This window comes from Scyliorhinus canicula, chromosome 12 (assembly GCF_902713615.1).
Source record: "Scyliorhinus canicula chromosome 12, sScyCan1.1, whole genome shotgun sequence".
Classification (NCBI taxonomy): domain Eukaryota; kingdom Metazoa; phylum Chordata; class Chondrichthyes; order Carcharhiniformes; family Scyliorhinidae; genus Scyliorhinus; species Scyliorhinus canicula.
The window spans coordinates 157665343-157693051 of record NC_052157.1 but is presented as its reverse complement, the minus strand read 5'-3'; the positions used below and the strand labels follow the sequence as shown (position 1 = coordinate 157693051).

Below are 27709 nucleotides of genomic sequence, written 5' to 3'. Positions count from 1 at the left end.
ATTCAAAATGGAGCCTGTCTGGGTTTGGCGGAACATTCCTGAAAACCAGCACCAATCATCATTGTGAGCAGTCAAGTCCCATGAAATCAAAGACGTATTATAATACGTCATCACTGGGCCAGAGCAAATAACACTGCTACCGGGGTGTCCTGAGGTCAGACTAAATAGCACCTCGGGAGGGTGGGGAGGTCCCATTTTGTTAAAAAATTAAAAGTGCAATCCATCTAAAAAGCATAGATCCCAGCAACTGTCCAGGCACAAAAGCTATAATAGCAAAGAATAGCAAAAAATAAATGGAATACACAAGGGAAACCAGGTTTAAACAAGAGTTCCTTGAACATAGGATTTGAATAGATCCTTCTGGTGGAAAAAAACAAATTGTGCCAGTCCTAACTTGGTTAATTATTCATTCTTTTTCTTCTCAGCGTATAAGTGACTGTGATATTTGCGATAAACGGACAGATGAAACGAGGCAAAGTACACTTCCAACAAATTACTCTCTTGCTCTCCAAAAGAAAATATTGAAAACATCCCCTAACTGTTAAATATTTTTAAGTCCAATAAGTTGGTTCTCCTCTTTTGAAGGTTTGGGGTTTAGGGTCCAGATTTGTTTCACCAGTCACTATTACGATGGATCTAACCAGAGCAACTGACAACCGCATCGCGAGGTTTCATCATTTTGTATGCATGTCAACACTTGGGACACAGCCAGAAGGAAACAGGAAAGCACGGCAGGATCCAGATACACAAACCATTTCCAACCTGCCTACCTCTTGATTAGCACAGAGTCCACTTATATAAATAGCCAAATAATGGGATTTGATCATTTCAACTAATGAAATTATTCACAGGAATTCAGAGCCAAAGAGCTCATTTTTCTTCAGTTTTATTTCAAAGTCCCTTTTCGTCCATTTTATTTTGTCACTGCCTATAACTTCAACTTAACTGGTATCAAATTGAAACCAAACAAATATATAGAATTTTGGGTGCAGTCATTGGATTTTGAAATGACAGCCATATCAGATACAGGCACTTTGGAAAATTTTGCTTTGAAATCAGCATCACTGCTTTTGTGAAAACGATGACTGGCTTACTGGCTTCGCCAAGTAAAATAACAGCACATAGTGAGACGGTTGTCCCGCTACAATTTGGAATATTTTCTAAGTGTGCAATTCTAGAGTAGTCAGCAACATATACAACATTTTAAATCCATTATTAACACACACGATTAACTTGTTATTATACGTGTCAGTGTGTCAATTGGGAGAATACTGGAGCTGCTTCGGGTATTTGGGTCTCTCTTGGGGTACAAATTAAATCTGGACAAGGGTGAACATTTTGTGGTGTCTCGGCCAGGGGTGAGGGGGGTCATTACGTAGGGCAGGGACTCACTTTAGATACCTTGGGGTGCAAGTTGCTCAGGATTGGGGGGTGCTCCGTAGGTACAACATTTCTAGTGTGGTGGGGAGGGTGCCAGTTATCTTGCAAGATGGGATGGTCTCCCTCTGTCACTTGCAGGTCAGATACAGGCGGTTAAAATGAATGTGTTGCCGTGATTTCTGTTTATTTTCCAATGCCAGCCGATTTTCCTGCCAACGGTATTTTTAGAGACATTGAAGGAATGATTACCTCGTTCATATGGGGAGGGAAGGTGGCCAGAATTAGAAAGGTGCTACTAGAGAGGAAGGCAGGCAGGGGGTTTGGGTCTTCCGAACCTGATGTATTACTACTGGGCGGCGAATGTGGAGAAGGTACAGAGCTGGGTCAGAGGGGTTGACTCCCAGTGGGTCAGAATGGAGTAGAGTTTGTGTAGGGGGTCGGGATTGAAGGTGCCAGCAACAGTGCCATTCCAGACGGCCCCGGAGAAATAGTCAGGGAGTCCGGTAATAGTAGCTTCATTGAGAATTTGGAGGCAGTTTTGCCAGCACTTCGGGTTGGGGGCAGGGTCAAGAGAAATGCCGATTCGGGTGAACCATAGATCTGAGTCAGGGAAGTAGGATGGAAATTTTCAGAGATGGGAGGAGAAAGGAATTAGGACACTAAAAGATTTGTTTCTTGGGGGTCGGTTTGCAGGATTGAAGGAGCTGGGAGCAAAGTATGGGCTGGAGCAGGGGGAAATATTTTGATACATGCAGGTTTGAGACTTTGCCAGAAAGGAGATACAGAGTTTCCCAGTAGAGCTGGCTTCCACGTTGCTGGACGAGGTGCTGACGACAGAGGGGACTGGAGAAGGGAGTAATGTCAATGGTTTACGGGGCTATTTTGTAAGAGGAGAAGGCACCGTTGGAAGGGATCAAGGCAAAGTGGGAGGAAGAGTTGGGATAGGGTATGGAGGAGGGGTTCTGGTGTGAGGTGCTCCGGAGGGTGAAAGCCGCCACCTCGTGTGCGAGGTTGGGGCTGATACAGCTGAAGGTGGTATATGGAGCATACCTCACAAGGGCGAGGATGAACCAGCTCTTTGAGAGGGTAGAAGATGTGTGTGAACGTGCGGGGGAGGGGGGTGGCCTGCAAACCACGTTCATATGTTTTGGTCCTGTCCAAAGCTGGAGGATTACTGGAAGGAGATTTTTAGGGTAATCTCTAAAGTGGTGCACGTGAAACTGGACCTGGGCCCTCGGGAGGGCATATTCGGGTGCCGGACCAGCCCGGGTTGGAAATGGGCATGGAGGCAGATGTTGTAGCCTTCACCTCTTTGATCGCCCAAAAGCGGATCCTGTTGGAATGGAGATCAACATCTCCACCCTGTGCCCTCGCGTGGCGGGGGGACCTGCTGGAATTCTTGACCCTTGAGAAGGTCAAATTTGAACTGAAGGGAAGGATGGAGGGGTTCTACAATTCATGGGCGTATTCATTGTGCACTTTTGAGAATTATTACATCGAACAATGGGGGGGGGGGTTGGAGAGTTGTGGGGAGGGGGACAGTATGTGTTAATGGTGACTATGGGTGATTCCAGATTCCTTTTTGTTATTTGTTTATGTTAACATGCAGGCTAATGTTTGGGGGTTTGGTGGGAGGATGGGATTATTGTTATTGATATGGGGATTGACATTACATTCGTTACTGATTATTGTTTATTGTTTGATGTAAATTTGGAAGAAAATATGAAAAAGGAGTATAAAAATATTTTAAAAACAAACATGTGCGATTAGCAAAATATTTATTATTTTGTTACCTTGTATGAAGGTAGAAAGCAGAGTACTCCCTGAGTGACAACTTGACAAATCTTCAGCAGCAAACCACCAACTTCATCCTGAAACTCAAATGTCTCTGTGTGTTGGAAAGTGGCACAGAGTTTTCGTCCATTTGGTCCCATCCCAATTGTTCCTACCCATACCTAGAGAAGAATTAAGAAGTTAGTTACAAGTACAACAATAGTGCAGGAATTTAGGACTTAATAAATTAATCTTGGCCCAGACTGACGCTACAATGGAATTGACCCAACTGTGCTTCCATATGTAGCATGGGATGACTCTGCTGTACATAGTCTCTCTACATTTTGTCTGGCGACTTTCTTCCTCATATCTGAATTCTACTTAACCCCTTAACACTGGCAATCAATGGACCAACAGTGTGCCTACTGTGTCATCCAACTTCTACTCTAAACCTTTTTGTGAAATAACAAAGCTGCATTTCTTAATTTGTTTGAGGAGTGGCATCTATTATGGCTACGATACTCCTGGCAATGTGACTCAATCATCTGTCTTCAGCACTTGCATACCATTGAAGAATGGGAAAAGTGATGGGCATTGAGGCCAACAGAATGGGGATAAAACCAGAAAAGGTCTTGAACTGGGAAGAGCAGAATAAAATTATATTGGTAAGAACTAGCAAGTAAAGAGGCACATACTTGGAGCCCAGTGAAACCAAATTTAATGAGGATGACAAGCATTTAGAACATAGTTCTCACGAAAACTTAAACATGTTGAATAGAAAACTTTTACATGCTGAACATGTCATACTCTTACTGACAAAGACCAACAAAAAAAAGATACAAATATTTGCTTCCTCAGATCTCAATGAATAGTTTAATCTAAGATGTAAGTGAGAGTAACAAATCCATAAAACAACCTCAAAGATATCTCACTCATTATACCCAAGACATAAGGTTAACTTTTGGTAGTTGTTATTCCAACTGTTTTTTTCTTGATTAACTACATTATTGGCATTGTCAATAAAATGTTATCATTCTTTGGAACTTATCTTAAAGTTTCCCCATTTCCCCAACAGCTGCTTCAGCATTATGTGGTGCCAAGCCTACATATCAGATTAATCATCCAATGCTTTTAAAAATATTTTTATGGGAGGTAGGCATCATTGGCAAAGTCATCATTTCTTGCCCATCCCTAATTGCCTTTAACCGAGTGGCTTGCTCGGCCACATCAAAGGCAGCAACACTGTTGTAGGCCTGGATCACACATAGGCTAGACCGGGTAGGAATGACAGATTTCCTTCCTTGAAAGACATTAGTGAACCAGATGGGTTTTTACAACAATCAATGATAGTTTCATGGTCACCATTACCGAGAGACTAACTTTCAATTCCAGATTTTTATTTTTGTGAATTAATTTTAAATTCACCAGGGTGGGGTAGAGTATTAGCCTGGTACTCTGGAGTGCTTGTCCAGCAACATGACCACTACCCCATCACCGTGCACTAGCTGTGTTCCATGTTATCAATTGAGATGTAATAATTGATCCTGGAGACCCTAGGCTAGAGGGGTGGTGGGACAGAGGTTGAGAATTCATCCTTCTGATTGTTACACAGTGAGAAATGTATATCAGATGTCAGATCATGATAATATCAGTCTTCGCTGAGATGTCTTCCAGAGTCTCAATGTTGGAACACAAGAGCATAAGAAACAGGGGAAGGAGTAAGCCATTCAGTCCTGAGAACCTGTTCCACCATTTAAGATTACAATTATTTTCGACCTCAATTACACTTTCTTGCACTATCCGCACAGCCCTTGATTCCCTTAGTCTCTGAAAACTATGGGTTTCTTAAATATACTTAATGGTGAGCAGCCACAGCTCTTGGGATATAGAATTTCAAAGACACAACAGTTTGAGTGAAAATATTTCTCTTCATCTCAGGTTCAACATGAGAAATTACCACTTGTACAACATTGCAGAGTTTGCTGGCATTCATAGAAGCATGCATCAGGGTTTTTAGCAAAGGAATTGTGAAAATTATGAGGGGTAGCAGCAGAAGAACAATTGTTGATTTATACAGTTGCTACTTATAAATCTTTAACACATTATCTTCCAGATCTTTCAATTTAAAGTTTAAAAAAATATATAAATAAGGTATCATGGCAGAAGAAATGAATCAATTTGCCTTGTACAAAAAATAATCTTAAATATTAAATCACATTCTATGGTATATGGTAACCTGCACAGTATTAAAAACATTATGAAGGTATGCTTGTTGGAAACTATAAGCAGCAGAAGTTCTGAATAGATACTGAAAGGTCATTAAAATTATTCCTGACCTTCAGCAGTGAAGCAGTGAATATCTACCAGCCAATGTATTTTTCAACTGCAGAAGTGTAACATAAGTTTCTGTATTATATTGCACAGGTCCAATGGAGGAAAACTTAAGACATTATGAGGCTAACTGTGTTGCTAATAACCACTGTTAACTCATAAAGTGGTACTCTAGCACTGATGGTGACTGACAATTTACAGATGTACAGGTAATTTCCCAACTGCTGACATTTAAACTAGAGCTGTAACTAAGTGTGATTTTTATTTAGTTTTGAAGCTCCAACTGTAAAAGATAATGAAGCTCTGGTCGCCATTTTTGGATTAGGATTACAGCTCAGAAACACAAGCTCAGGAATGAACAGAGAGGGAAAAACATGATCGTGGCATAGCACAAACAAAATGGGAAAAAGCAGAAATATGCTGCAACATGATCTTTGACACTGAATATTAACATGATGGAATTAAATATTCCTAATACATTTCTGATGTATCCTGAAACTGCGCACCTTGTTCTAGATACCCAGCCAGGGTAAACAAATTCTCAGTATCGACCCTGTCAAGCCCCTTCATTTTTTAAAAAATAAATGTTTTTATTGGGTTTTTGAACAAAAGTATATTTACAGTTATGTACACAGAATAGAATATATATATATATATATATAGAAGAGGAAAAAACAATTTAAAAAAAAGACCGGTATAATATTGTGCACTAGCTCAACAACAACAACTCTGTAAAGTTAGCAATATTATTTTTAACAAATAAGTAGGCACCTGACCCCTTACAAACATACCCAGAATAACCAAAATAAAGTCTTAGCATGCAGTCATCAAGTCTTGTACACTACATGATTTAAAAAACAAAACTATTGATAATCATTAAAACTGTGAATATTGCTTTTTTAATCAAATTTTGTTTGTTGAGGATGAGGAGCTCAGACCTATGCTACTGAAAGCAACGGAAATTCCTAAGTTATACCATCTTAATGCATTACTGGTTGAGTGAAGACACTAACTTTGCATTTATATCTTTATGATTGACCAGAAATTTCACAGATGTGATTTTAAAAAAAATAGCAGACAATGTTGAATATCAAAGCAAATTACTGCAGATTCTGGAATCTGAAACAAAAACAGAAAATACGGGACAATCTCAGCAGGTCTGACAGCATCTGTGGTGAGAAAAGGAGCTCATGTTTCAAGTCTGGATGGCTCTTTGTCAAAGCTGAATATCAATGTGGAATATCTGTTCAACAAATTGACTCAAATTTTTATGTATTCATTTATTTCATATATTATCAATGTCATTCTTTATCTGTCCAAGTGGTGATAGGTCACGATATGTTCAAAATAATGAGGGGTCTGTAACATAGTAGAGAGGGTGAAACTGTTCCTGCTTATAGAAGGCTCAAGAATGAGAGGGCACAAACTGAAAGAGATTTGCAAAGGAACTAAATGTGATGTGAGAAGAAACTTTTTTACACAACGAGTGGTTTGGGTCTGGAATGCACTGCCTGGAAGTGTGGTCGAGGCAGGTTCAATCGAGGCTTTCAAGAAAACATTAGATAATTACTTGAGTAGAAACAATGTGCAGGGGTACAGGCAAGGGAATGGCACGAAGTCATGATGCTTGCTTGGAGAGCCAATCCAGACACAATGGGCAAATGAAATGAAAATCGCTTATTGTCACGAGTAGGCTTCAATGAAGCTACTGTGAAAAGCCCCTAGTCGCCACATTCCGGCGCCTGACCGGGGAGGCTGGTACGGGAATCGAACCGTGCTGCTGGCCTGCTTGGTCTGCTTTAAAGTGAGCTAAACCAGCCAAATGGCCTCCTTCTGCACCATAATGTGATTTTGTGAGTAGAGTGTATCACTATGCCATTCCCACATTAAAAAATAATGTAATAAATCAGCATTTCTATGTGAAAACCTATCCTTCATGTGCAATTACAAGGGTCAACTCTCACTACAAGCTCTGTTCACCTTTGCCTGAACTAAATGTAGTTTTGGGGATAAAAAGTTACAAACAGAACTTTAGGCAAGTCTGCCTAAGCTTCTACAGACTGTTCTTGGAACATGTGCATTATTTTGCTAACCCTCGCCTTTTAATCAACGGAAGTGTGCCGGAAGATTGTAAAAAGGTTCCTGTATTGAATGCTTTTAGATGCACCAACGATTGACTTGGAAAATGTCCTTGCTTTTTACACAACAGTTTTGCAATGTAATGAAAACAGAACATTTTAAATGTAAATTTTAAGAGCATATATCACTTTTTTATTGCCGTCCATGCTATCTGCTCCTGTATTCATTACCTTGGTGGTCTCCCAGTCAACATTCTACACTAACATTTTGCAGACAAATGCAATTTTCACCCCTGGTTTGCTTTGATCTAGTGCAGTATTTATTAATAAGGTTTAAATAAGAGTTAAGTACACACATGTTCTGTTCTGTATAAAATTCGTACTGTTCATTATTTCAAGTTAACCAAAATAAAGAATGCTATTAGCAGGCCTCACCAGATGGTATAATCTCAAGTTGAAAACATAAAACTAATGAAGTCTCAAACATTCCTGTGGTGCATCTACATAATGTAGAACTTTGAACTGATTTAATGGGCTGTGTATGTGGACTATATCCATGCTTCGTTTCTAGCTGTTTAACTCTTTCATCCATCTAGTCTCATCTGTAACCAGTCAATAGATTCCAAGCAGATGAAGTTAGCCATTTCTATTTAATCAAGTGCCTAAGGCAGAGCGAGAATAATCTCTAGATCTCCACATATATTTTTAGAAAGCAGTCTTAGATTAATATGAAAATATAAAATTTTAGGAGTAATTATTTTTAAGCCATCTTTCTAATGCAAAATATAGTACAATATATTTATGCAAGTTGTGCATTCATTAGTCAGGATTGCTTCTCTGGAATACTTTGTATTTATCTAACACTTCATGGGTAACAAAAACTGAACAGAATTTACGGAGAAGATCACCGCTCCCCCTCCCTTGCACCCCCTAATTCTAGTCACTCTTTATATTCTAAGAACAACGCATTCGCTGGCGATTCAATTTCAGGTCAAATATACAGGAGATTTGCACTAAACTTTCATTAGCCTCACCAGAATCACTACTTCACCACTAGAAAGAAAGAAGGACAAATCAGTGTGCTCAGTCAATTAGTATGTCTATGAATTCACAATCAGTGTGAATCCATAACTTCTGTACAAAAGGAATATCAGATGAATATTTGAACTTTAGTAAATATCACCTGAGAAAAGTGGGAACAAAGGAAATGCAGAATTTGCATATAAATTATGTCCTGTCACATTCTCAGGCACCCCAAAGTACTTTACAACAGATGGATTACATCTACCACAAGCAACTTATTTGTTTGAACAATTCAGGAGTATTATGTACTGGAACAAAAGCAGTCGGGAAAACATCTGAAAACAAAAATATTAAATTACCATCTTAATTACAGGTGGCAAATTAGCTGTCAACGCATGGTGGCAAATTTGTTTACCTACAATATCTATAACAAATAAACAGCTTAATATAGGCTGGATACATGTATCATCATCACAAAGGCTTGCAACTTAATTGAAGAGCAGTTATAACTTCAAGGTTATGTGGTAATGTGGTCACTGAATCTGCAGTAGGGAAATTAACAATGCAGCTGGTTACCTGTGAGTTGTCAATTACATGATTAGCTTCCAACTGGATGTTGAACTTCACACCCAATTCCGAAGAAAACGAATCCATTGGGGACAATGTTCCAGATGTTAGGACAATTGTCCTCACGCAATTAAGATCTGAAAAAGCCTATAAGAAAAATAAAATTTAAATATCTTAATTTGAACTGCTACTGGACTGACTCTAACTGGTGGTTTAACATAAAGGGTACAGCAGAGTACAAAATCAGGATAAACCCATCAAGCAGGAAGTTTTTAATTCTAATCTCAGCAAAATAGTCCTCATTCTAGGGGAAGAACAATAAAGAACATGAGGGGAGTTACACGAGCGATGGGGAAGCGGGCTGCTTGTGGGCGAGTGCGGGGGTGAGAGGGCAGGGCTGGGCACGGGGAGCGAAATGGCAGGACTGGGGGTGGGCGTCAAGGGGAACCAGATGGCAGGCCTGAGAGGCGTATGGGCGGGGATGGGGGTGCAGGGAAACAAGGGCGCAGTGAGGGGGAGCCAGAGGACGTGGCAAGATTAGTCAAGGGAGCGTGAGAGCATGGCGAGTTTAGCCAGGGGAAGCAAAAGGGCTCGGTGGGACCTGGCAAACGAGAGGCCACGGTGAGGCGGGGCATAGCAAACAAGAGGATGCGGCGGGGCCAGGTGAGCCAGAGGACACGGCGGGATGGGGCCAGGTGAGCCAGAGGATGCGGCGGGGCCAGGTGAGGCAGAGTGTGCGGCCAGGCGGGGCCAGGGAAGTCAGAAAGGGTGGCGGGGTCAGGTGAGCTAGAGGACACAGTAGGGCAGCGACGCAGCGGTGCCAGACGGTGCGACCAGGTGGGGCTAGGGGAGTCAGAGAGGGTGGCAGGGCCAGGGGAGCCAGAGGCCGTGGCGGGGCCAGGGGAGACAGAGGGCATGGCAGGGCCAGGGGAGCCAGAGGGCATGGCAGGGCCAGGGGAGCCAGAGGGCGCGGTGAAGCCAGGGGAGCCAGAGGGCGCGGTGAAGCCAGGGGAGCCAGAGGGCGCGGTGAAGCCAGGGGAGCCAGAGGGTGCGGCTGTGCCAGGGGAACCAGAGGGCGCGGCGGGGCCAGGGGAACCAGAGGGCGCGGCGGGGCCAGGGGAACCAGAGGGCGCGGCGGGGCCAGGGGAACCAGAGGGCGCGGCGGGGCCAGGGGAACCAGAGGGCGCGGCGGGGCCAGGGGAACCAGAGGGCGCGGCGGGGCCAGGGGAACCAGAGGGCGCGGCGGGGCCAGGGGAACCAGAGGGCGCGGCGGGGCCAGGGGAACCAGAGGGCGCGGCGGGGCCAGGGGAACCAGAGGGCGCGGCGGGGCCAGGGGAACCAGAGGGCGCGGCGGGGCCAGGGGAACCAGAGGGCGCGGCGGGGCCAGGGGAACCAGAGGGCGCGGCGGGGCCAGGGGAACCAGAGGGCGCGGCGGGGCCAGGGGAACCAGAGGGCGCGGCGGGGCCAGGGGAACCAGAGGGCGCGGCGGGGCCAGGGGAACCAGAGGGCGCGGCGGGGCCAGGGGAACCAGAGGGCGCGGCGGGGCCAGGGGAACCAGAGGGCGCGGCGGGGCCAGGGGAACCAGAGGGCGCGGCGGGGCCAGGGGAACCAGAGGGCGCGGCGGGGCCAGGGGAACCAGAGGGCGCGGCGGGGCCAGGGGAACCAGAGGGCGCGGCGGGGCCAGGGGAACCAGAGGGCGCGGCGGGGCCAGGGGAACCAGAGGGCGCGGCGGGGCCAGGGGAACCAGAGGGCGCGGCGGGGCCAGGGGAACCAGAGGGCGCGGCGGGGCCAGGGGAACCAGAGGGCGCGGCGGGGCCAGGGGAACCAGAGGGCGCGGCGGGGCCAGGGGAGCATGAAGACGTGCAGGGCCAGGGGAGCAGCGAGGCCAGGGGAGCCAGAGAGCTTGGTGAGGCCAGGGGAGCCAGAGGGCACGGCGAGGCCAGGGGAGCTAGAGGGCATGAAAAGCCAGGGGAGCAGGATGGCGTGGCGGGGCTGGGACGCCAGAGGATGTGGGGCCTGGAAGCCAGAGAACGTGGTGGGAGCAGGGGAGCCTGAGGGCGCAGCGAGGCCAGGGGAGCCAGAGGCATTGGTGGGGTAAGGGCTGCAAGAATATGTGGCTGAGAGGTGGGTAGCTGGAGTGTGCAGGAGGAGGTAGCGAGGGCATGGACAAATGAGCAAGAAAAGAGGGAGGAGATTGAAATGTATGTGCGAGGAACGAGCATACACAAGGCAAGCATGAGTAGAGTGAGTGTGTACACAGGGCACAGCATGTGAAGACGGAACAGGAGGATAGAAGGAAACTCACAAAAAAATAATGAAATTAAAATCCTTACAACAAATGCTTTACAATACATCCCAAAACACTGGCTCACAGCAAGTACCTAAAAAATTCCACATTTTTAATATTTTGTATTTTCCATTGAACTATCCGGCTTTCTAACAATGCAGTAAACATTCAGAGTACAATTACGATACTCACCACTGCTGGATTTAAACACCAAAAGTTCAAGGTCAGTACAGCTGCCTTTTTGCGTGAACCTCTTCTGTTTCGAGGGCGCGCAAAGAAACCATTTTCATCAGGAATATCAGGTTGGTTTGTCCATGTGTAAGTCTGCTGCACTGCTATCCTGTAGTCATCTGCAAATCTGCAAGAACAATTTATGATATCAAATATATGGTACTGATGTTTAACACTGCAGTCTTCCCCTCAAAAAAGTGCTTATTCACTAACTAATTGTTTTTCCAACACCAGTCTTCCCTCAGCCAGAAGGATGAAACGTACAAAGTTAGAAATAGGTTTCCAAATAACATTCACTCCACACCAGTGTCCACTTGATCGGCACCTCATCAACAACTTGAAACATTTACTTCCGCCACTATAGGCACACAGTCGCAGCAGTACCATCTACAAGATGCACTGCAGCAACTCACCAAGCCTCCTTCGAAAGCATCTTTCAAACCCATGAGAGTTTTAGAATATGAATTTTTGGAATATTTAATTTTTCTTATCTTTTACTTTACCCACAAATAGTGTCACGAGTAGATTGGAAGTTTCATTATCAGTCATAATAGAAAGGAAAGGGCAGCACGGTGGCGCAGTGGGTTAGCCCTGCTGCCTCACAGCGCCGAGGTCCCAGGTTCGAACCCGTCTCTGGGTCACTGTCTGTGTGGAGTTTGCACATTCTCCCCGTGTCTGCATGGGTTTCACCCCCACAACCCAAAGATGTGCAGGGTCGGTCAATTAGCCACATTAAATAGCCCCTTAAAAAAATAAATTTAAAAAATAAATAAATAATAGGAAGGAATGCCATTCTACATTAGCAAGATTTCCCCAAATCTTTTTTTTTGTTTTTTTTTTAAATTTTAGAGTACCCAATTATTTTTTCCAATTAAGGGGCAATTTAGTGTGGCGAATCCACCTACTCTGCACATTTTTGGGTTGTGGGTGCGAAACCCACACAGACACGGGGAGAATGTGCAAACTCCACACGGACAGTGACCCAGAGAATCGAACCTGGGACTTCAGCGCCGTGAGGCAGCTGTGCTAACCACTAGGCCACCGTGCTGCCCCCCCAAATCTTTTTAAAAACTTATTCAGTTGCTCAAGGAATGGGAATGAAGTCAAGCACAATGAAGTAACTAACTGATTTTTTTTAAATTTAGAGTACCCAATTCATTTTTTCCAATTAAGGGGCAATTTAGCGTGGCCAATCCACCCAGCTTGCATATTTTTGGGTTGTGGGGGCAAAACCCACGCAAATACGGGGAGAATGTGCAAACTCCACACGGACAGTGACCCAGAGCCGGGATTGAACCTGGAACCTCAGCACCGTGAGGCCGCAGTGCTAACCCACTGCGCCACTGTGCTGCCCTGTAACTAACTGATTTGATTTAATTTAATTTGATTTATTGTCACATATACCGAAGTAGTGAAAAGTATTTTTCCGCGGCCGAGGGAACATACACAGTACGTACATAGTGGAAAAAAGAATAATCAACAGAGAACATTGACAAATGGTACATCGACAAACAGTGATTGGTTACAGTGCGGATCAACGGGCAAAACAAAGCAAATACATGAGCAAGAGCAGCATAAGGCGTCGTGAATAGGGTTCTTACAGGGAACAGATCAGTCCGAGGGGGAGTTGTTGAGGAATCTTGTAGCTGTGGGGAAGAAGCTGTTCCTATGTCTGGAAGTGCGGGTCTTCCAACTTCTGTACCTTCTGCCTGATGGAAGGGTCTGGAAGATGGCAACGCCTGGGTGGGAGGGGTCTCTGATAATGCGGTCTGCCTTCCTGAGACAGCGGGAGGTGTATATAGAATCAATGTGAGGTTGGCAAGCTTGTGTGATGCATTGGGCTGAGTTCACCACACTCTGCAGTTTCTTGCAGTCTTGGACCGAGCAGTTGCCATACCAGGCTGTGATGCAGCTGGATAAGATGCTCTCTATTGCACATCTGTAGAAGTTTGTGAGAGTCGATGCAGACATGCCAAATTTCTTTAGCTTCCCTAGGAAATAGAGGCATTGTTGGGCTTTCTTGACTGTTGTATCAATGTGAGTGGACCAGGACAGACTGTTGATGATGGTGACCCCCAGGAACGTAAAGCTATTGACCATCTCCACTTCGGAGCCATTGATGCAGATGGGAGTATGTTTCGTGCTACGCTTCCTGAACTCAATGATCAGTTCCTTGGTCTTTCCAACATTTAGAGGTTGTTTTGGTACACCATGCAACCAAGTGATTTATCTCCCTCCTGTAGTCTGATTCGTCGTTGTTTGAGGTACGGCCCACCACAGTCGTATCATCCGCAAACTTATTGATTGAGTTGGAGTTGAATCTTGCCACACAGTCATGTGTATAGGGAGTACAGTAGAGGACTGAGCACACACCCTTGCGGGGCCCCGGTGTTGAGGACTATTGTGGAGGAGGTGCTGTTGCCTATCCTGACAAATTGCAGTCTGTTGGTGAGGAAGTCGAGGATCCAGCTGCACAGGGAGGGGTCAAGTCCAAGACTGTGGAGTTTAGTTATTAGTCTTGTCAGGATAATGGTGTTGAACGCGGTGCTGTAGTCAATGAACAGCAGCCTTACATAGGTGTTCTTGTTGTCGAGGTGTTCGAGTGTTGATTGGAGACCCAGGGAGATGGCAAACTGCAGTGGATCGAGACCTTGTTCTGTGCTGTATTTTTTCTATGTTCTGGGAGGCTGGCAGTGATCTGTCTCATGACTAGCCGCTCGAAGCATTTCATGATAACAGACGTCAGGGCCACCGGTTGGTAGCCATTGAGGCAGGCTACCTTGTTATTCTTTGGTACTGGTATTATGGTGGCCTTTGTGAAGGAGGTGGGGACCTCCGAGCAGTGGAGTGAGGTGATGAAGATATCTGCGAATACAGTCGGCAGCTGGTCTGAGCAGGCTCTGAGTGCTCGCCCAAGGACTCTGTCGAGGCCCGCCGCTTTCCGCGAATTCACTTTCAAGAAGGCAGCTCTTACCTCTGAGACTGTAATAGTGGGTATGTGTGTGTCCAGGGCTGTTGGGGCGGGTGGCACTGATACAATGGCTGACTGCTCAAAACGGTCATCAAAGCTTTGACGAAGGTCATCTGGACTCGAAACGTTAGCTCTTTTCCCTCCCTACAGATGCTGCCAGAACTGCTGAGATTTTCTAGCATTTTCTCTTTGGTTTCCGATTCCAGCATCCGCAGCAATTTGCCTTTATCCAGAGATAAGGAGATATGTGGTTCAGAAGGATTATTGCTGGAAAACATGGTAATATGTGGGATTACGGGTGAAGTGAGTCATGTTCCATTATGTAAGGCAAGGTTAGAGAGTCCGGTGAAACGTGGTGGTAGGAGGAATTACCTTTTTCAGGGGTGCAGTTTATCCTGGGTAATGATATAACTGGATCACAGGTGGGAATGATGCCTACTGTGGTTGAAAAGCCAGTGGAAAGTCAAACAACTGAAGTGTTGCAAGAAGCATATCCTGGGGTGTTTCCCGATTGTGTGGTAACTAAATTCTAATTTTTGTGCAATGATGTGCCATTTCATTTCATGCCTATAAAACTGTCAGATGATTGCAGAATATATGGTGAAAATTTCGCCATGGTCGAAATTGCATTTCACAATCAGTTTGTGTTCAAATTACAAGTACTGAAATTTGTCGTTAACTTCTTAAAAAAAGCATCAGATATAGCTCCAAATAATTATTGTACCACACACCATTTTAATGGAAGATTTTTTTTAAACAACAACTTTGAAAGTCTGAACACGTCCAGAAGATTTCAGCACTCACCTGCTGTTATCCCTGAAGAGAAAATCAAGCACCATGAAAAGTCCTTTCAGCACGATCTGTGTTGAAGCACTTACAGTTGGGACTGTTACTGACTCCTGCTGTCCATTCAGCACAAGTACCTTCTCTTCTTTCTCGAGCACAGCATCCAGGTGTTTCTGCACATCAAAGGTTATTCATATACAATTTAAAGAGAACTACAATACTAAAATCAGCTTGAAGGAGCACAGATTAAAGCAAATACCGAATAAATTATGTTTTTTTGCCCCATAATCGCCTATATTAAGTGCTGCACTTGCGAATGTAAAAAGCTGTAGAAGCAGACTGTACAGCATTGTAAAATAATTTACTTGAAATGATTGCAGCTGACTACAAATGTGGAGTTCTCCCTCCATAAGTTGCACTTCTAAATATAAACAAGAAACTGACAACTGTAGGCCAACAAAAAGATCGATGAATCAGTCAACAGGTTGAGGTTATCTATCGCACAGAAATAATCCTGGAATTATGGCTCTGTCGTTTTAATTGTGGAAATACCTAAGCAATTTGTTCATACTAATTGTACTGCAGAGACTTTAACTTGCCATTCAAGAAATAACGAAGTTTTAGAAATTTAAAAACATACTATTCATATTTTTAAACTGTACTTTGCTTCTCCTCTTCTTGGTCTTCATACATCATATTAAACTGAAAAGCGGCTGGATAAGCTACCTGCTCCCAGGTCTCAGCAAATAATACCCATATTTGACCATATTCCCACCTCTACACTGTAATTGAAACATTGTTTGAATGTGAGGTATTGCCATCGCTGAATTCCCCCACTATTAACATCCTGGGGGTTACCACTGACTGGAAACTGAACTAGCCATATAAATACTGTGGCTACAAGAGGATGTCAGAGGTTAGGCATCCTGCAGCGAGTAACTCGCCTCCTGACTCCCCAAAGCCTGTTCACAATCTGCAAAGCACAGGTCAGGAATGTGATGGAATACTCTCCACTTATCTGGATGAATGCGGTTCCAAAAACATTCAAGAGGCTTGACACCATCAAGGACAAAGTATACTTGATCGGCAACTGATCCACAAACATTCACTCCATTCACCACAGATGCAAAATAACACCAGTGCATAACATCTACAGGATGGACTCACCAAACCTCCTGATGCAGCACATTTAAACCCATGACCACTACTATACAGAAGGCCAAGGGCAGCAGACACATAGGAACACCAGGACCTGGAAATTCCCCTATGTTATGTATTTACATTGAGTCTTAGTAGCTGCAGTAAACATTGTGTATTAATTTATACATGTAGCTGCTGGAAGTGACATCACAGGCCACTAATGCAAGAAACTGTCAGAGTGAAGAAGCAATCTGTAGTGAACACACCTTGGAAATAAAGTTCTGTTAGTTTTTGACCCTCCGTGCCTCCTAGCGACAGTTTTCCACAACACACAACATAAAAACTGGCTATGAGGACTTTGAACAGCACTTGCAAGGAACCCAGGAGGAAAAATGAAATTAACAAAAGGCGGATAAAAAAGGACTTGAAAGGAAAGCTCTTGCCTGTGCTTCGGACATAACGGGCGAGGTGGGCATGAGTAGCGATCCTCCACAGAGCAATTATAGAGCTGCGGATGTTTAAAAAGAGGCTGATGTTCGGGTTGTGGCCTTGTTTAAACGGGAAAAGCAAGGTAGCTGTTGAAAACATCTTGCGGAGAACCTCCATTAGGAAGAAAAGGGCAGGAGTTTTCAACACTGTGGGACCCTTCACTAAAAATGTGGAGAAATGGGGCTCTTTTCATGAGCATTTTGACTTTTGCACAGGCAAACAAAATAACGCAAGATATTAGGGACCCCATGTTCCTGAGCATGATTGGGGGGGGGGGGGGTGGAGGGGGGTGATGTTCACTCTCCTCAGAAGTTTAGTGCAATCGGAGAAGCCAGGCAAAAAAGATATGAACAAATTGTACAGATCCTACAACCACACTATCGTCTAGATTCCATAGTCGACATCAAGATGCAGGGAAATCAATTGTGCAATTCATGTCTGTATTAAAAAGACTTGCAGAGAGAGCACTGTGAGTTAGGTGATGCGCTGGATGATACAATTCAGGATAGATTGGTCTGCGAAATGAGGCAATATAGAAATGGTTGCTAACCAAGAGTAACCTTACTCTAAGGCCATGGAAATTGCTGTTTCGATGGAGCTGGCTGTGAAAGAAGCTCAGTAACTGAGTTTGAATACTTGCATATACAAAATGTTGGCTGAATTGACACCCAAGAGTTTTGAAACTCGTACATGTCACCGATCCATGAAGCCAGGGCATTCAGCTGCAGAATGCTGGTGCAAACATATCGGAAGGGTTTCTCCGTCCCACCGCGATAGATTTCTGGTTCAGCACGACAACGGGATTCTCTTTTTTGCCAGCCGGTCAATGGGGTTTTCCATTGTGAGGCAGCCTCACGCCATTGGGAAACTCCGGAGCAGCCAGCAAAACAGAGCATCCCAACGTTGGAGAATTCAGCCCATCATTTACAGAAGCTGTGGGGGAAAAAAGGCCATATAGAGGATGCCTACTGGAAAAAACAGCAAGTTACGAGTGAAAATAATAAGAAGCAAGAGAAAACCAAAACAGCGTGTAAACAGAACATGCTGTGCAAAATGGTTGAGAGAAATTAGGTGATTGGCAGTCTGAAGACCAATTGTTACTGAATGGGCGAGCCACTGCTGGTGCTACAAATAGATACCGAGTCACTCCACTGTTGGATGGACAGCCAGTAAGGATGAAAGCCGACACTGGGGCAGCAGTCTCACTGGTGCCCAAGACTGTCTATAAGGAAACTCTCAGACACATTCCCTTGAAACCTTCAAGAACAGTGTCAAAGACATGCACTGGTGAAGTGTTTCCACTGAAGGGCCACACTGACGTGGCTATGCAACTTAACATGTAAATAGCTGATTTGTCTTTACATATAGTAAAGGGCAATTATCCAACATTGGGTCGAACATGGTTACAAAAGATATAATTGAACTGGGTCAAAGTCAACCTGATGACTTATGAAGAATCGAACCTTACAAAAAGTAAGAAGCACATTGTTGTGTTTGATGAAGTACCAGGGAGTATGAAAGACATCACAATTAAATTGAAGATTAAAGAAGGAAGCCAAGTAAAATGCTTGAAGATGAAGATTGGTACCCTATGCAATCAGGCTAAAAATGGAGGCTGACAGAATGACTGGTGAAGATGGGCATCTTAGGATCTGTCAGTATTAGTGAATGGGCTACACCAATAGTACCAATCATCAAAAAGGATGGATCAGTATGAATTTGCAGAGATGTCAAAGACACTTTAATCCAGTGTTGTGTGTGGAACAATACTCACAAATTCACATTGATGACCTGTATGCTGGATTGGCAGGAGGCAAAGATATTAGCAAAATTGACCAGAGCAGGTATACTCAGGTCAGAATGTAGACCAGACATCATCGGAATTTCTGACAATTGTGACACATAAAGGTTTATTTTGTTACCGAAGATTACTGTTTGGTATCACATCGACTCGAGCATAGCTTCAAAGAGCAATGGATCAGATCGAGAGTGGACTAAGCAGAGTCCAGTACTTTCTGGATGACATCAAAGACACTAGAAAAGAAAAAGGGGAACATCTTCGGAATTTGAATGCTGCTTCTAATATTGGGTGATTATGGGCGAGAGTCCGCAAGGACAAATGTGAGCACTTCGTCTTCCATTGAGAATTTGGGCATGTGATCGATTCCCCGGGCCTTCACAAATCTTCAAAGGTCAAGGTTATCACCGAGGTGCCTGCACCACAGAACTGTAACCAGTTGCGATCCTTCCTAGGATTGTTGAGCTACTACAGAAGATTTGCTCCAAATCTGGCAACCATTTTAAAACCATTGCATAACCAGTTGTGCCAAAACAGGAAGTGGAAGTGGTCGGATCAATGCAATAACACTTTTGTGCAAGTCAAAGAAGCGTTGCTCAAATCTGAAGTCCTTGTGCATTTCGATCCTACCCTACCCCAACAGTTGTGTGATGCACCTCCTTCTGGTGTTGGAGCGGTGGTATCCCACATCATGCCATCGGGTGAGAAAAGACCCATTGCCTTTGTATCTCAAACATCGAACAAAGCTGAAAATAGCTACGCACAAATCGAAAGGGAAGTCTGAGGGATTATTTTTGTAGTAGATTCCATCAATTCCTGTTTGAATGAAAGTTGACACTGTTGACGGACCATCATCTATTAATGACAATTTTTGGAGCACACACAGGAATTCCTTCACTTGCAGCAAACAGAATGCAGAGATGGGCATTGCTTTTGTCTGCACAAACATATACCATCAGGTATCGACATTCAAGTCTCTATTATAATGCAGATGGACTTTCACAAGTAATTAGTAGCAAGTAGTTTGTCAAACAATTCAAGCGGAATTATCTTCAACTTTGAACAGGCGGACCGTACATCTGTCACTTCAGGACAAGAGAAGTACCACACTCGGAGCTATCCAATACTATCCAAAGTAATGGATATAGTTCTACGAGGCAAAACCTCAGAACTAAAAGCTGACTTGAAACCGTACTCCATTAGAAGATGGGAGCTGTCTGTACAGTCAGGATGTCTTCTTTGGGGGCTCAGAGTGATCATTTCGTCACCATTTAGAAGACAAGTGTTAAACAAATTGCACGAGGGCCACTGTGGAATTGTGCGCATGAAAGAAATTGCGAGGAGTTACTTCTGCTGGCTTGGATTGGATGAGGATACTGAAGAGAAAATGGATAGTGTTCTCATTGGGTGTAAGTACAAAAGCTGTCACCATCTGCACCATTGTATCCTTGGGAATAGTCAGAAGAGACTTGGCAACAGGTGCATGTTGACTTTGCAGGACCTTTGAAGGACATATATTCTTCGTAATGGTCAATGCTCATTCAAAGTGGCCAGAAGTTGCCATAATTAAGTCAACTTCATCAGAAAAGACGATAGAGAGGCTAGGAGTAGTCTTTAGTAGGTTTGGATGCTCTTACCAATTGGTAAGCGATAATGGACCTCAAATTGTCTCCCAAGAATTTGAATGTTTCTTGAAAGAGAATGGTATTCAACATATTAGGTCTGCACCGTACCATCCTGCTACGAACAGACTAGCAGAATATTTTGTTCAAACCATGAAACACACATTGAGAGCAACCAGGGAACAAGGATTCCTGATCAAATGCCTTCATCAATTCCTACTGATGCACAGGAATACCGCTCATTCAACGACTAAAATCTCTCCTGCACTATTAATGATGAAAAGACAACTACATTCAGCATTCGACTTATTGAAACTCCCAAAAACTAAAATATTCGTTCAACAGAAACAACAAGGACAGTGTCTTCCACCAAACGACAAGTAGAGCTGGCCACAAATTACTCCACAGGAGAAAAATGGGTTGCAGCTACATCCTTGCACAGACTGGACCTGTCTTATACCGCCCAGACTGGGGGAGGCATGTGGACCAGCTGTTGGCGAGGAGAACCGATCCGCTGGAAATGGAACCTGCTGAAAATTCGGATTCAACTGCACAAAGTCCTGACCTAAACCTTCTTACAACCCTGACACCAACATACACTGTTGAGCAAGAGAACACCTCACCTTCAGACCAAGCACAGAGTCAAGCTCTAGTTACAACATCGACACCGGTCAAAATAACTATGATGGTGTTCACACAAAGACAAAAACGCCAGAGGTTACAACTAATGCAAAGAAGCAGATGCCAGAAATTCACTGTCAACTGTTCTGACAGCAACGACCTCTAAGCCGTCAGATTTACTGATTATTGTTATTTGATTATTGTTCATGTTTTACTTGTTTGAAATTTATGGTAATGTTTGATTCAAAGAGGGAATGAAACGTTAAGTATTTATATTGCTACGGACGTCTGGTCAGCTCTCAACAGTGACTGGATCAGAGGCGCAACTTCTTTAAGTTTTTAAGGTGGTGCAGAAAGATCGATTCGTTCTAGGAGTAATAATATAAGAAATAGGGCTTGGTTATTTTATAAAACAAGCATTACTAAAATAATACTAATAATATTAATTATTGTCACAAGTAGGCTTCCATTAACACTGTAATGAAGTTACTGTAAAAATCTCCTAGTCGCCTCTCCGACACCTGATCAGATTAATTGAGGGAGAATTCAAACTGTCCAATTCACCTAACAGCATGTCTTTGAGTAACTGTGGGAGAAACCGGAGCACCCGGAGGCAACCCATGCAGACATGGGGAGAACGTGCAGACTCTGCACAGACAGCGGTTAAGCCAGGAATTGAACCTGGGACCCTGGCGCTGTGAAGCAACAGAGCTAACCACTGTGCTACCATATCTAAACTTTCAAACTTCAACACTAACAATAACAGATTACATGTACTTCCTTAACCTTAACACACTTGTTCCCATTAAACAGCACTTTAAATGAACACAAAGCTTTCACTAAAATTAAGCAGGCAGGCAAAGGCAATACTTGCATTTATGAAGCAATTCGTCTCTGTTAGGAAAATTCTTTCAGAACCCAAGCCTGCTTTGGTGGCAAATTTTATGATCTCTCCTGCTCGCTTTCAAAAGTTTTCTCACTGTACCTGTTCAAAAAGGATTCTTTCTCTCTCTCTCTCTAAGCTCCACCTAACCCCTCAAACAAAGATTCGCTCCTCCTGTGGATTCCAGACTTGAACACATCATCGTTATCTTGACTGTTTGATTGCCGACTCCCGTTTATACAAAGGTACAGAGTGATACGCAACTAACCTCCCATTGATGTTAGACGTTTAGCTGCTGTAGTATAAAGAGCCCAAAGGTTCTGCTGCTTTTCCACAAAACACCTTTAATTCCTTCAAGACTTTGCACAAAACTTTTAACATCACATCACCGAAGCCCCATTACATATCAGTGTCAATTATTGGATGCTTAACATAAATGAGACAACTAATTGGAATGTCTCTTAACCCATTACTTAACAATTGATGGACAAAGAGGCCATCAGATTTGGTAATGGGCTGGTCAGACATGAGTATTCCAAAGGACAACGGATCTTGAGTGACTCACTCTTGCTGAACAGGGCCATCCTATGTATTCCCACTGTAGGATCTCTTCAAATAAGAGTCGAGGGTCTGGTGGTAGTGCGAGATTGAGTTTTATTGCAAAAATCTAGTTAGTACACTTCAATAACTGCTGAACTAAAGAAACAAAGGCCCAGCGGGGCATAAGGAAGAACAAAGAGAAAGAGAGAAGGGAGACACTGCAGGCAGCATACATTTGTGCTAGTAACCTTATACCTGTGTTTGATACCACCCCTTCTTTGCTCCCTATTGGTTTATAAGTTTTAATCTAAATGGTGGTCTTTCCCATGACTCACATTGATATCTGACTTACTCCCTAGCTGAGAGGCTGGTGGAAGGTATCACTGCCAAACGGACCTCGACTCAGAATAATGCAAGCTTATATATCAACTGCGGTTACAAGATTTTTAAAACTTGGATTTTAACTATTTCCCTACACCCACGAACGAGATTAAGTCTGCTTGCGAAAATGCAACTCTGCCATGTGTGGATGTACCCCTCTGACTCCTATGGTACTGGGAACAGGCTGACAAGACACATGGGCTAGCAAGAGAAACTCACTCATGAGGCTCTGGCTGAATTGATACTGGCTGTCTTCAAGAGCACTCAAGTCAACATATAAACTAGTTATTGCTACATGGACTCTTTGACTACCTACTCACATTTGCACAAAAGTCCAAGACCATGCTATGAATATGTAACGAATTTCCAGACACAGATGGTCCACTTTGCAGTGGTGTGGTGGTTAGCACTATTGCCTACAGCGCTGAGGGCCTGGGTTTGATCCTGGCCCAGGTCACTGTCTGCGTGGAGTTTGCACATTCTCCCCATGCATGAGTGGGTTTCACCCCCACAACCCAAAAATGTGCAGGTTAGGTGGATTGGCACACTAAAACTGCCCCTTAATCGGAACAAAAATAATTGGGTACACTAAATTTATTTTTAAAAATGACCCACTTTGTAGCAGGACAAGGACAAACAAAAGAAACCATCAGACTCTGTAACGGGGTAATAGCTGGTCAGATAGAGTGTTTCAGAGGAAAATGGATCTTCAGTGAATCACCCTGGGTGAGCAGGAGTATCCTGTTTCTTCTCATTAACTAGTTTAATTCTGGATGGGGCAATAGAACTCAGGCCAGTTGAGGGAATATACCAATGTATCAATGTTAGTCTGTTTTACTTCAAAATTGCCTGCTACATCTTTGATCCCATTCTGGAACAATTTCTTAATATCTTCCTCATGCAACAATATTGAGTCATAGCTGCTGCATGTCATCAGCAGAAGAGACGGCACAGGTCACTAGCACGAAAAACTGTTGGTGTGAAGAAACAACCTGTAGTGAACACACCTTGTAAATAAAGCTCCTTCAGCTTTTGACCCTCCGTGTTTCCTAACTTCCTAGGTTTTCAACAATATGCAACACCATCCAAGTCGCACACCATCTTGACTTCTAAATATATTGCCGCTGCTTCACTGTCGCTGGGTCAAAATCCTGGAACTCTCCCCATAATGGTACTGCGGGCGTACCTACGTAACATGGTTCAAGAAGGTAGCTCACTACCACCTTCTCAAGGGCATTTAGGAATGGGCAATAAATGTCGCCCTAGTCAGCAACGCCCACAAGTCATGAATGAATTTTTAAAAAAGTTTGATCAAATTCCAGATGTCAGAAGTGCCAACACCCTCTCAGGTCCAAATGTCATGAAGACTGTAAACTTAATATGGCTTCAAGTCTAATTTAAAAAGTGCTTAGGTAGCCAATGTCTTTTTTCGTTACTTCATAAATCTAAGCAGAGTGTTTATTTGGTGCTTTGATAAACATCCAAACTCACTCCAAAACCATCTATGAAATATTAAATATCTTGCATGTACTTTCTGTTAACTATTTTAATCTCCATATTTACAAAGACAAAAAACAGTACATCACAGGAACAGGCCCTTCGGCCCTCCAAGCTTGTGCCGATCATGATGCCTGTCTAAATGAAAACCTTGTGCACTTCCAGGATCCGTGTCCTTCTATTCCTATCGTATTTGTGTACACCAGGAACAGTCTATGTAAACTTGCAGCCCAAAATGAGAGTGCGACACTGGCTCTGGTGCTGCAGCACCTCCATTGGGAGGAGCATGTAATTACAATCAGACAGGTGTTTATGGGTGGCACAGTAGCACTGTGGTAGCACTGTTGCTTCACAGCGCCAGGGACCCGAGTTCGAATCCCGGCTTGCGTCACTGTCTGTGCGGAGTGTTACTGTAAGCCTACTTGTGACACCATTAAAGATTATTATTATTACATCGACAATTTCTATTGTAAACATAACAATTTAGATTGCAAGTAGAATAAGGACAGAATATACAATCTTAAAATAAAAATCAAATTTCATCTAACATGCTAGGTTGAACCACCCTCCAGGCTCTAATTGCATTATTCTATTTGAGGAGTAGATTTGGTCTTGACTCATGTGTCCAAAGCGTCTGGCAATCGACCAGTTTAAAAATGAAAAATAAATGCAATGAACAGTCCTCTGGTAGGGAGATTATAGGTCATAGCTATGTAATAGGTTTCTTGCCTGCTACCAATTACAGTCGGCAATCAACAATACAACTTTTAATTCTGTAGGAGTTCTTTACATTGAAGTCTCAGCTGGAATTTAGTCAGATTGTGGTAAAGGAAGCAAGATATAGATTACAAAGCGCAAAGCCGTAAAATACAGAAGGCTACATACCATATCAAAGGCTTTGTGCCTTATCAAAGCCTCACTACTCTTATTAAAAAAAACAATTTACCTGTAAAATGGAAAACGTAGCACTGGTTAATCCCCAGTTATGAAAAACATTTAGCATTTCCTTCCCATTCCAGACCCGGCAGGATGTTTCATATTCCTTTTCCACCAGATTGCCAGAACTCTCCTTTAGCCAGCTACAAAAAAGAAATTTACACAATTTAGCCATTAATTCCCTGTCATGGGATAAACCTAAGTGGAAGTTTTATAAGTATCAAACCCAAACAATTTTCATTCTGAGTGGAGCAAATAATACCAACTGACCAAAGTGCCATGTCACATTCAGAAACAAATGGTCCAAGAAACAAAATTATTATTAAGCAGAGCAGTGTCAAGAAAAACTTGTTTCTTCCCAAGTACACAAAATAACCATAAAACATAACTTTAAAGAGGGACAGAATAAAGGAGAAAAGGGATGAATAAATTGGGATGAATAAATTGGGATGAATAAATAGAAGGAATAAAAGGACCAAAGATAAAGTAGAGTTGTGTCATGAATCTGCCTAGAGTCAGCAAGGACAGTGTTCAAAGGGTCTCAATTGTTTTATGTGTCTCCCTGTGGCAAGTTTGGAACGGCAGTTTTGATAATAATCAAGTGTGAATGGTGTATGGAGGAGAAGCAGATTATAGTCGATTGGGAAGGTCCCTGAGATATACGTGTGTTAATGTCTGGTCAAGGAAGTTGATGGGACTGGCAGACAGCCAAATACACAGAAGGCATAAACAATGAACAACAAAGGTATCATTGCCCAGACCCTGAAAAGCCAGAGGCAGTTACCATCTAGCAGTCTCAGAAAGTGGATAGGCCAGTTTCCACCACAAAACCTGAAGGCAATTTTTACAGCAAACAAGCTTCTAAGTTGTAGAGTCAAGGCAGTGCAGTAAACGTTCGTAACAGCGGTTTTAAAAATCTTCGCTGGTCTAGGAAAAAGACGGCTCCCAGATTGGAGTATCATCCCTGTATTGGTGTGGTAACTACAGCTGGTTATTCAATTTGGCTGTTGTTCAGGGAACAGGGGGAAATCGTCCAGAGTTCAGGTATCGTAGATTTAGTTTGTAGCAAAGGGTGCTATCTACAGAAACTGTGTGTGCTTAATACTTCATACATCTTAAATTGCACGTGAGGGGAGTAATCCAGTTTGGGTGTATTTATCTTTTCTTTAATAAATAGTCTTTAATAATTGTTGCACGGCGGCTGGGCTCGCTTTATTCGCACAGGGGTTTCATTTGTCATCTCATATCAAAATAAACTACACCCCCACGAACTGGTGTTCCAATTTGGTATACCCTCGCAGATAACATTAGCGTGCTTCATGACAGTTGGATTTTAAATAAATCGCTGAATGCAAAATATAGCAAAATTAACATTGTTGAGTTAGGCTTAATATTTCTTGCATTGTATACTTGTAACTAAGAACATCAGAATGCATCTGATACTTCAGGAAAACCAATATTCGTCTCAGCGCAAGCTGCTAATTTTACAAGGGCTTAGAAAAAGCAAACTGTACCAGACATTTTGGGTAAAAGCCAAAATAATTAGTATACATACCCTAATGAAAGACAAATATTTATCTATTTGCTTTCTCAACACCTTAAACTGTGAACGGACACATATTTGTAATCCAGAGCAGGCAGTTTAGTTTTCTTTTTGGAGGGAAATATAGCCATCTACAATATTGCAAATTAAATGTCTTAAAACTGTATAGACAAGAATACTTCAGTAATAATCTCACCAGGTGGTTCTATGTTTTAAACTCAGACAGTGAGGAGTGACCAATTCATAATCATCTGACCACCAGATGAGACTGAAGTCTTGCAATCACTGCATATATGATTATACAAAAAGCGTATACACTATGGATTTTGTTGCAGCAGTTTTATTTAATTATTTAAATAAAAGAGATGTCACCAAGAGTTCTGATGCTCCAGACAGCAGAAATGTGATATGATGTCTGTACTGAAAGATCAACGATTGTAACTTTCTCAGTGCAATTTTATCAAGCAGAAACTAAAATTAGAATTATTAATAAATATATTTAAATAAACTCATCAGAAGAAAACCATTGCATACTTGTTAAAACTATAACAGACAGTGCGCAGTGCCTCGTGATTGCTTTTCCTGATGTTTTGGTTAACCATGCTATCCAGTTCTTCTCGAGCAAACAATAGCTGGTTTTCTGTGACGCTAAAGCTAGATGACTCCCGTGCACAGTCTTCAATATTATGCGCTTCATCGAAGATAACGATTTGGTCTTTCAAGTTAATCTTCATCTATCTCAAAAACAAAAAAGCAAAGATAAAGCAATATTCTAGTACAGTATGCAGATTACTAATCTGGTCCATGAGGAATACAAAATGTGGTGATAATG

General features: G+C 43.1%; 1 protein-coding gene across 1 annotated transcript in view; it reads right to left on the bottom strand.

Moving 5' to 3' along the window:
* The window catches only part of brip1 (BRCA1 interacting protein C-terminal helicase 1), a 282553-nt gene that overhangs the window by 174479 nt on the left and 80365 nt on the right, over positions 1–27709 (bottom strand). Inside the window, exons 8-13 of the mRNA XM_038814679.1 lie at positions 27412–27611; positions 25345–25477; positions 15446–15600; positions 11632–11797; positions 9162–9299; positions 3174–3335 (exon numbers count right to left, since the gene is read on the bottom strand). Coding sequence (XP_038670607.1) covers positions 3174–3335; positions 9162–9299; positions 11632–11797; positions 15446–15600; positions 25345–25477; positions 27412–27611 — 954 coding nt within the window. The remainder of the gene's footprint in view (positions 1–3173; positions 3336–9161; positions 9300–11631; positions 11798–15445; positions 15601–25344; positions 25478–27411; positions 27612–27709) is intronic.